The sequence below is a fragment of the Etheostoma cragini genome, chromosome 18 (genome assembly GCF_013103735.1).
Source record: "Etheostoma cragini isolate CJK2018 chromosome 18, CSU_Ecrag_1.0, whole genome shotgun sequence".
NCBI classification, from domain to species: Eukaryota; Metazoa; Chordata; class Actinopteri; order Perciformes; family Percidae; genus Etheostoma; species Etheostoma cragini.
In genome coordinates this window covers 21832531-21843735 of record NC_048424.1, presented here as the reverse complement: position 1 = coordinate 21843735, position 11205 = coordinate 21832531, and the positions used below count along the sequence as shown (strand labels likewise).

The window sequence follows — 11205 nt, the reverse complement described above, 5'->3', positions numbered from 1 at the left end:
GGGTGTTTCTTAACCCAGCACAAGCTGCAGGTGGGAAAGATTCATTGTAGGATTGATACTGGAAGAAGAGAACAAAGAAGTTGGAGGCTTCATGCGGCAACACAGACAAGAGTTGAAATCACGAGCTGAAAGAAAGGCACTATTCGAAAGAGTGGTGTGTTTTCCCAACAACACAACTTTTGGTAAATAACATTTTTTAAAGAAGAACTACACCACAAAAATCAGGCTTGGTTTGGATATCAAAGCTAGCTGGTTTCGGACCGTGAATTGAAACAGCGGCTGTGTGAGTCAGTTTAACACAGCACAACTTCTTAAGAAGTAAAGGGTACACTCATCCAGGCCAGCTCACGTCTCATTCTCACTTTAAATGCAAACATGTTTGGTTGGCCTTTGGTGGCTGTGCTCCTTTAACTCTGCCAGCCAAGGTTGTCTTGGATGTGTAAAAGTACCTTTATACATAAATAAAAGGAACACGTAACACAAAGTTTGCCTTTATGCCGACGATCTTCTCCTCTACATGTCTCATGCGCTGAAGCTTTTCGGGTGGAGCTCGGAATATAAATTAAACCTGCATAAAAACATAGCAATCACTCAGTAATGTCATTTTCACAGCAATACATGTCCAAGGTTCGTTAACATTAGTCACCACACTGAAAGCAGATCAGAACCTCTGAGTATGCTGTGGTTTTTGTTAACACTCATGTTGTCCTTGGGACAAATTTCTTTACATCAGAAATATGGCTTTCTTTTTAACCAAATTTCCCAAAAATAACATGGATGGTTAAGGCTAAAATGTCATAACCTACTGGTTATACCAGACCAAGTAAGACTGTAGCAGCACATTTGTTAGAAACTAAATGTGTTATTTCCTTTTAAAAGTTACATAGCTTTAAAAGATGCTTTCAGGACCAACACTATCATTTTGTCATTGTTTTAACTGCCAATATGTTGGCAGTTCAAGGCTACTTACATTAGATCCCAACACTTGAAAACATCTCTCATTAGTAAACGCATTACACAAACAGTTTTTGTAGAGATTCAGACATGCCCCTGAACTCATCTTATGCAACATCAAAGTTATTTTGCATGGTGGGTGCCAAGAGTACAATGTGTTGCTGCAGCTATTATTCCTAACTGATCTGGTGTTATGTAATGCCATGAGGTAGGTGCGAGAGGATGATCGCTGTAGCTAGGGGAGTAGTGCAGACACGGGACTAGTCCTGCCTGCATAGCAACAGGGGGAAGGAGGTGAGAAGGCAAGGGTAATCTAGGACCAATGAAAGCTGTGCACTGCTTAGTTAACATATGTTCAGCACTTCTCTTGACCATGTATGTTTAGTCATAAGAAATCCATATAATCCAACAGCAGCGGGTCATAGCACTGTAATCCCAGAGGGATTCAACAAACCAGAGGCAGCAAGCAAGTAGAGTCCCCGTAGTGAGACTTAATCCTGAGGCTTTTTCTGTTTCTGTCACCCCCCCACCCTCCCTCAGGACTTCACCATGACCCTGTATCTAAGGCACTACTGGAAGGACGAGAGGCTTGCCTTCCCAAGCTCCACCAACAAGAGCATGACATTTGACGGGCGCCTGGTGAAGAAAATCTGGGTGCCTGATGTGTTCTTCGTCCACTCCAAGAGGTCTTTCATCCATGACACCACCACTGAAAACATCATGCTGCGGGTGTTTCCCGACGGTCATGTCTTGTACAGCCTCAGGTGAGTGCAAGAAGCTCGCACCACGAACAGATATCTGCCATCACAGGGTTTCACACAACCCAAATGAGACATGGCAGGCCTTGTTGCAGAATGCACAGAGCTGGTGACGTTCCCACTTTGCGTCTTTCCCCAGGGTTACAGTAACTGCTGCATGCAACATGGACTTCAGTCGCTTTCCTTTGGACTCGCAGACATGCACGCTTGAGCTGGAGAGCTGTGAGTAATCATAAGCCCTGCCATTCCACTCCATTGGTTAGAAGATAGAGGAAATAAATGATACTAATTATGAAATGCACAAAGCATTTTTGCAGCATGTTGCCTTAATCAACACCACACTGACTAAAACCAGCATTGTTAATCATTACTGTTTTATTATTAAAAACTGTTATTTATCATGTTAGAGGTCGGTGTAGAACAACAGCGGATGTTAAATCCTCTAAACGCCCACACAGGTGATTTCACTTATTCTAGCTGATTTGACCTCTGCTTAGGTTGAAGATTGGCCTGAGCTTTGTTGGGAATTTCTTAGGTCACCACTTTTTGCTACCAAAAATAATAACTCTGTTTTTTGCCCTACCCATTTGTCGCCAGATGTCTCTTGCCTTCCATTCTGTGTGGTTTGCCGTTCTCAAACTCCTTTCAGGAAACAACAACAAACGTCGAGCTAGCACGATACAAGCTGAAAATGGAAATTTCAGAAGAACGTTTGGATCGTGCAATAGGGAAGGCCTGCTTGGTTCTTTCAGGGAATGATTGTCAAGATATAGAAAGAATATTTTTAAGGAATTTTCTATCTAACTGGGAGGTTTGGGGACCAACTGGTGGGGATTTGCTATGAACAAAATATATAGGGCAATAAACTGGTAAGAGCAAATTACATTAAACCATGTATCTAGCTAATTCTGCAAATGTTTCACCAAAACAAGTTCCTTGCGAAACTATCCCTCTTCAACAGCTCATCAATCCATGATCTCTCTCTTCACCAGAGTGTTCAAAACATGTGTACAAGATAAAATCAATCATCGTCCTTCTGCCTAGGGTGTTCCAGGTATACTTATGAGCATCTTAATGACCTAACATGATGTTTGGTATAGACAATGCTTGACTGACTGCTCAGGTTCAGATCAGGGAGGCCTTTATTCCAAAATCACGCCTCTCCAGGTGTCTCTATCATTGTCCATGTGTACGTTGAAGTCTCTCAGCAGAACTATGGAGTTGCTTACAGGAGCCCCACACAGGACTCCGTTTCGGGCTGAATACTCTGAGCTGCTGCTCCGTGCATGTGCACACACAAAAGTGCCTAAACAATGCCTGAACTGACACTTTAAAAAAAAAAGATTTAAGAAGAAAAAAAGAAGAGCATAAAACAACAGTTGGTGACATGAAAGAATGGCTTGTTCGTTGCACTAGTTGCAAGTGAATGCACCATTAAGTCACATCTGTGTTCCTTCTCCAACAGTGGCAGTGGCCATTGTGCAGCTAGTTTGTGTCTTTAGCTTCAGACTGTTGCACGTCCCAGTGTTGAAATCCGTTCCAGTGAAATACAGTCACACTTTAGACCGTTTAGCTGTCAGCATTTGAACCATGTTCAAGCTGTTAAGGCCCTCCAGTGACATTGTTTCACAGTGGGTATAAACCCATTGCAATAATTGGTTAAAGGAAATTCTCACATACTGGCCATTATTCATCCAACTGCTGCTGCTGATGCTGTAACTAGTAGAACTGCTTACTTACAGTCATGCTTTCTGTCCTTCAGATGCTTACACAGACGAAGACCTGATGCTGTATTGGAAAAGCGGTGATGAGTCCCTGAGCACGGATGACAGGATTTCTCTGTCTCAGTTCCTCATCCAGAAGTTTCACACTACTTCAAGACTAGCTTTCTACAGCAGCACAGGTAGACTGACTAAACAAATCTCCATTCTGTAGATATTTTAAAGCATACATATTGTTACTCCATATTATAACGATAGTTTAAATTTCAAATAAGAAGTTGCAACCCTAGCCCCTACCCCAATGTGTTATTTAAGACATTCAAATGGTCTTTTTATGAAACAATGACATTTGAAGTCAGTCGCAACTTGTCTTTAGAGAAACAATGTAGCAGTCCCTCACCATAAACCACACTCACAAAAGAATATTAGTCATATTAGTATATGAAAAGCTGAAAGCTGTTACTGAGTTAATCTTTCAGTAAAAGCTCTAAAAAAAAGAATGTCTGCCTTAACCATTGAGATTAGCAATGTATGCAGGGAAAGCTTTCCCTCTGAGAAATGGTTTGCAACTATAACATTAATGTGGAAAACACACAATTGGGCTATTGTAACCTTGTTGTGTTCTCCTGTCATAAACATACTTATCCAATGCAATTATTTCTTTTCATATTCAGATGTGTTTTTGATGGTTCATTGTTTCGTTTGGTTTTACATCCCATCTAGATTTCTATCATCCCTGTACAGATCCGTTAACTTCACCTGGCTCTGTGTTCATCGTGGCATTTTAGCATATCATTTCTGTTTTATCTCTGACACGTAAATCTTTTTTCAAACATTCACTGTGTCTTCCTTCTTCCCTCATCCAGGCTGGTACAACCGTCTGTACATCAACTTCACGCTGCGGCGTCACATCTTTTTTTTCCTGCTGCAGACCTACTTCCCGGCCACTCTGATGGTCATGCTGTCCTGGGTGTCCTTCTGGATCGACCGCAGGGCCGTCCCCGCCAGAGTCTCATTAGGTAGGAAGATATGCAACACAATGACCAGGCCGCCTGTTCAAATTGAATGTGTGTACAGTCACATCACAGTGAAAATCACAAGTAGGAAACTATACCTGGGAAATAGCAGAACAGTGTTTCACAATCACATCCGTCACTATAAAGACCTCCAGTTAGCTAAAATGAAAACAGAAAATATTCAGTTTACTGTTGTCATAAAAAACAATATCAAGCTAGGCTAGCAAGCTGGCACAACGTGGTGAGCTTTTTCATTTAAGCTAAAACTAAAGAAACCAGACAAAATGGGTCTCTTGTATAAAATGTGAGACCTCCCATGTGGATATACTACATGCATATTAACATATTATCACAATTAACACATTTAACAGTGGAGTTCAGAAATGCTGCTCACAGCAGACTGGTGAAGGTGTGTAAGAATTGACCCTAGAGTCTGCAGAATAGCATCCCTGTGAAATGATAACATGAATATGAACCTTCCTCATAATAAGATTGTATGTTCTCTGTGCTTCAGGTATAACCACGGTGCTCACCATGTCCACCATCATCACTGGAGTCAACGCCTCCATGCCCAGGGTCTCCTACATCAAAGCTGTGGATATTTACCTCTGGGTCAGTTTTGTCTTTGTCTTCCTGTCTGTGCTTGAATACGCTGCCGTCAACTACCTGACGACGGTGAGGGACGGTAAGGACCGCAAGCTCCGAGAAAAAGCCAGAGAACAGGTACAGAGACGGTTTCAGCAATGGCGTACATCTCCAAATGGGGCTTTCAACTTCTTATTTAACTTGATTTCTTTTCTTACGTTTGCCCAGTCCCAGACACCCTGCACCTGTGGCATGTCCCACGCCAGGACCATGATGCTCGACGGGACATACAGCGAGGCGGATGCCAACAGCCTGGCAGGGTACACGAGGGCCTCCATGGCAGCTGAGGATGCGTCGGAAAAACAGGAGCGAATGGTAGTGCATCTCTCCCTGGACACCGAGCCCCCGGGGACCAAGAAGAAGGGCATCCGCGGCTTCCGGATTATCCAGAACACTCACGCCATTGACACCTATTCTCGCATGATATTCCCTGGCGCCTACATCCTGTTTAACCTGATCTACTGGTGTGTGTACTGCTGATTGAGTGCATTCTAGCCCAAACTGTAGCAGTGTAAGAAAAGACTGTGGAATCTTTTAGTCATTAGAAGAGGGATGCAGTTGTTTCCCTTCTACATGTTCTGGTGGAGCAACAAGTTCGGCAGGATGGTTGAAGAACATCAGAGGCTGCTGGATGTGGCTATCTCCAACTCTGGCTCACATGTCACCGCTGGACTGAACCACTTATACCGATTCTCCTCCTTTACATACTTATATCAGAAGCTCATGTTTACCCACATCATACTCCAACAACTTGGGGGCTGCTTGCACAAGTTGTGCTCCCTGACTAGTCTAATGCCGGTTGTACAAAAATAAAAACAGACCAATGAACTTTCCAGCTCTGCCTACTATTAATATGGTCACCCCAAAACAGTCATGGTGTTTTAAGGCTTTGTGGCCAACTTTTTGTTTGTTTCCATTTTATTTCAACAGAATTTTTCTCCTAATTTAAGCATTAACATGTTCCTGTATTTCCATTTGAACATGTTCCACTGCCACACTCATCACTTAGTTTTAGTTTTTTTTTTAAATTGTAAAAAGGTGAGTTGATGTTATCCGCCATTTTTCAGGCCAACTTATTTTCATAATTGTATCTAGGTAGCATGTGTAGGAAGAGCGTGCTCCTATTCTTAATCCCGCCGACTAAACTCAGATTGAGCAATTGTTTTTCAGGCCAGGGAAAATAACTGTCAATGAGCACAACACCAGATCTTTTTGACTGGCTAAAGGAATTGGAGAAGCTAGTGAGCTGAAACAAGGCTACAAAAGTTCTACAAAGAGGATCTTCACAGCATGCTGAAAAACACAAGTCATGGACATCACATCACCTTATGAAGTTGGTTTTGACTGATGTGTTACCAGTTGTGCATTTACACATCCAGCAGACAAAGAGCAATCTTTGGTTTTTGTTGTGTGGTTGTTTTATGTTGTATCTCTCCATCAACCTCTGAGAAACATATGTTTCATGAAGTGCCATATGTCAGAATCATGAATATTGATTGGCAGAGAATTTAGCTTTGCACAACTGAAGAACTTACTGTCTTTGTCTACCTGAAGTTGGACTGTTCCTTTCTAAACCAGAATCAAATGTTAGTGCTACCAGCCCCTGCCTGGACATCCGTAAATATCACTCTCTTCTCTGAAGCTCTCTGTCTTCATCATAAAGCTGTCAACAGAACACGAGTAGATCACTCGGATGCTATTGCCTCTGTAACCTTTGGATCTGACTGAGTCGCATAGCTAAATGTGTCCAAAGCAGACGGCTCGTGGCGCATAATGGCGCTCTACTACAGTGATAACATTTCAATTAAAGTGACTGTAAATGCTGCTGCCCTGTACAGTATTACACATGGACTACCGTTATTTACTACCAGCATTATCCAGATAAATCAACAGGACTCACAGGATCTTACTACTGTGTGGGTTTCAAAGCAACACATCACTGTTGCTGAGTAAAGTCTTTATTTATTTATGTATTCACAGCTTGTTCATTCATTGATTTTCTTTTATTTGACATTTATTTTTAGTGTAGCAACAGATTTATGTGCCATTACACCTTAAGTTGGCAAAGATGCACGTAACGGGGCTTGTACAGAAACGGCTTGATGCATGCTGCAGACGTGCAATACTGTGTCTTTATAGATGTGTATTTATTAGAAAGGACTTGTCAACATGGAAAGCTTAACCAGTGGTGTAACCATCTTGAACCGCCTTAAATGAACATTTTATACACACGAACGTGCTTAAATGGCCATTTTTGTTTTCATTTGTTTGTTTGAGCACTGTGAGGTGCTGCTTTGTTACAACGGGGAGTTCTTAGCAGACTTCCATGTGATTCAGCATTACTTCATGTGGGAAGATGGTAATCTAGAAGCTATCCTTATGGCTGGCTATGCTGTGATGTGTGACTTCACCCACCCACAGGTTTGCAGTTTCAATCCACAACACTGGTTTACAAGTCAGTATGTCAAATCAATCAATCAATTTCTGTGCATCTTAAAGCTACATTGTGCAAAAAAGTCTCCCATCTGGAGGTGAAATTGGATATGACAATCAACTGAATTTCACTTTCTGAACAATGTCAATGAAACCCAAATGAGCTCTTAGTATCTGCAGCCTGTACACTCAGCTGGGCTAGCTTTAGCTAGTCTGTGTTACAACTCCATGACGTGATTGGTCCGCCAGGGAAATCATGACACAGGATGACGTTTAAGTTACAAGGTAGAGAATACTTTTTCATCATTGACGTGAGGAAAAGTATCCTGGACGTCGTTCTAGCGTTGCACTGCCACTGAGTGAAAACCACGAAAGGTGGAGCAGTACAGCCTGTGTGCCCATGCCGGCAAATGTATTTCAAGATGATCCTGGACCGTCTAACCCAGTTCATGCAAGCGTAAATGTCAAATTCCGTTCCAATAGGGATCCTTGAAATTGATGGTTGTGGTTAGTATTCGTAAAAAAAAGGAGAGTTTTGTGAAGGGCAATACAGATTTTGATGATGAACAACTGCAAACGTTACACAATGTAGCTTTAAATACACAGCTGGACCAAGGAGGTGATCATCTTAGCTTAGCAAGTTCTTTACCTGCTTCACAATCTAACAACCAATATTGGGTTTTTGCTTCATGGTAGCAATCAGCTGCCAAAACTCAATTATTCTTTTATTTTAATGGTGCACATCATTTTGGAATGATACTCTTTCTCAGAGCACAAAACAAGAAAAACAAGCATGCTTGCGGATCTGTCAGCTTCCAAACCAACATCACTTCAACCTTCATCTTCAGAAAATGTTCAGAATGTAACGCTGTCAGAGCAAATTTCATAAATAAAGACTTTCTTTCAAAAGAGTCCTGAGTTTTGAAGATCCAACATGTCGGGCCACCTGTCTACAGAATGTAAAGGCTGTCGAGCCCCCCCCCACAGCAATGGCTAAGAAGCAGCTATACTGAAAACAGTCATAACCCCCAAGAATAATATATCAGACACAATCTTCCTGCACGACTCACATCTGTCTTTAATCCAGATTTCAGAGAGCACTCTGTGCACATCTAATCTCCAAATAAACAAATCACGTCCGATTTTCCCATGCTACCACTACTTAAAAACACAACGCTGCAGTAAGGCAACTGATCCCACACTCTAATCTGTGTTGTTTGTTAATGCATCTCCTGCTTTAAGGTGATACACTGACTCATGCTCTAATATGTCTGGCAGTGGTTTAGAGTCACTGACAGATCCCTTGGGGCTTATTGTTGTAAAGGGACGTCTGTGCCTTGGCTTGTAAAAAGTTGTGTCTGGGATAAATTAATAAACACATTTCTTAGAAAAGACCCCAAAAAAGGAAGCATGATATAAATAGTTTACAAATCCCTCTGTGTGCAAAGCCGCTGGCTTTAGTTTGGTTGGATTTGAACAGGAAGGAAAAGAATCCGATTTGAGCGGCCAGGTTGGTTCAGCGGCAGAGCAGGCACGCATATGCCTGAGATATGCCTACATACAGCACATATTACTGAGATATGCCTACATACAGCACATATTACTGAGATATGCCTACATACAGTACATATTACTGAGATATGCCTACATACAGTACATATTACTGAGATACGCCTACATACAGTACATATTACTGAGATATGCCTACATACAGCACATATTACTGAGATATGACTACATACAGTACATATGCCTGAGATATGCCTACATACAGCACATATTACTGAGATTTGACTACATACAGTACATATTACTGAGATATGCTGACATACAGTACACATGCCTGAGATATGCCTACATACAGTACATATTACTGAGATATGCCTACATACAGTTCATATTACTGAGATATGACTACATACAGCACATATTACTGAGATATGCCTACATACAGGACACATGCCTGATGTGAGAGGCTTATACCTCGACGAAGAGGTCAGGGGTTTGAATCCGTCCTGTGAGGACTTCCTGCATGTCTCTCCCCTTTCTTACCCAGCTGTCTTCTCAAAAATTAAAGACTGTAAAGCCCCAAAAATATTCTTTAAAATACAAATGAGCATGACCAATGATTAGGGTTTCTGATATCTATAATTCATTTTTAAATTATTGCTCAGTAAACATAAAAACAGGGCTAACAACACTTATTTAATGCTTAATCCTTATCAATAGGGTAACTCAGGTAGGATGTAGTGGTATGGTGAAAGATGACGACTAACTTTGCCTTTGCCCGTCTTTGAGTTAGAAACTAAAAGTAGTGATAACCAACAACAGTCATTATTTAGGCCACTGATAGTCATAAAATGCTGTTTTCTTTTTTAGCAAAAATGTGTAGCGTAGGCTGAGAACAACCGATCAGCGATGCGTCATCTCACCATCAGACAGTGAAGTGGAAACCATGTTCTCTCCTTCCCTGCTGATATGATTGGCGTTAGAAAACTCACATTAAAAATCTGCATAACACGTTGTTTTTCTGGCACATCCCATCCATTCAATTCACTGTTCACTGTAAAATAAGGCCAAGGGTCCATGTAAAGTAAATATGGCATGGATGTGGACATGCACAGTACTCACAAGTCAGACACTGATTATTGTCTCTCAAATGTTATTTTGTCAAATATTTGATGGATGAATTTTTAGCAAACATCAGCAAAGGTCTACACAACTAATTAAAAAAATAGTTCAAAAGTTAGAAATACACTTATTTGCTACCTTTCTGAGAATGAGTAGTTCATATTCAATCTCTTTGGCAGTTAAAGCTCCAGTCATTGAAAAGGTTTTCTGGCCATTGGGGAAGAAGAAGGGGAAATATTATATTATAATATAATATATCATAATATCATTTTTATAAGGGGTTATGTTGGGGAATTGGGGAAGGAGCTGTGAACATAACCCCTTATAAAAATGATATTCATTTATTCATTCATATTTATTATACAGGAAAGTTAAAAAGTAACGTTACATTACAATGTTAAACGGGCCTGACTCAGTTGAAAACTGGTTTGCAGCAGGATCCTGTTCTGCCGAAACATCAAACCTGGTTACAGCACGTCGGGACGGACATTTGACATCGATGTGGAACGACAAATTTAGACAACTAAAACAACAATACAGTTACATAAGGACAAAGACATTTATACAAGACATCAGCTGGGCTAGACATATATGGACAGTGCAAACAAGGCATGGAAAACCCATGAGCAAATGAATTAATCCGTAAGTGTAACTGTTAAGAAGGAGCTGTTTGCATGCCTTTTTGAACTATGTGATGGATGATAGCGTTCTGATGTGGTGACAGTTTCCAAAGTCGTAGCAGACCTAATGGTCCACCTGTTGTGTCAACCATTGACATTAAACTAAAACTAAAATGAAATGAAGTAGTGAAAAACATTTCAAGTACACTGAAAGTAAATAAAAAAACTTCAAGCTTGAAGAAAAATTTCAACCAAAGTGAAACTACGTAGCCAGGTTAAAACATCAATTAATTTTAGTTGTAGTTTTTTTTTTTGTGATTAAGAATTTATTTCTTTTTCATTTTTTAACAAAATACTAACTCAAGATCAACAATGTGTGATACTATACATACACAATGTATGTATAGTACATACTTATTTTTTTCTC

The 11205-nt window shown here is 40.7% G+C and overlaps 1 protein-coding gene across 1 annotated transcript in view; it reads left to right on the top strand.

Annotated features, from left to right (window-relative positions):
• LOC117961339 (gamma-aminobutyric acid receptor subunit rho-2-like) overlaps positions 1-5886 on the top strand; it is a 16655-nt gene extending 10769 nt beyond the window's left edge. Inside the window, exons 4-9 of the mRNA XM_034899921.1 lie at positions 1495-1718; positions 1852-1934; positions 3475-3615; positions 4300-4452; positions 4964-5172; positions 5263-5886. Of these exons, the coding sequence (XP_034755812.1) occupies positions 1495-1718; positions 1852-1934; positions 3475-3615; positions 4300-4452; positions 4964-5172; positions 5263-5574 (1122 nt within the window). The 3' untranslated portion in view covers positions 5575-5886. The remainder of the gene's footprint in view (positions 1-1494; positions 1719-1851; positions 1935-3474; positions 3616-4299; positions 4453-4963; positions 5173-5262) is intronic.
• The last annotated feature ends 5319 nt before the right edge of the window (positions 5887-11205 follow it).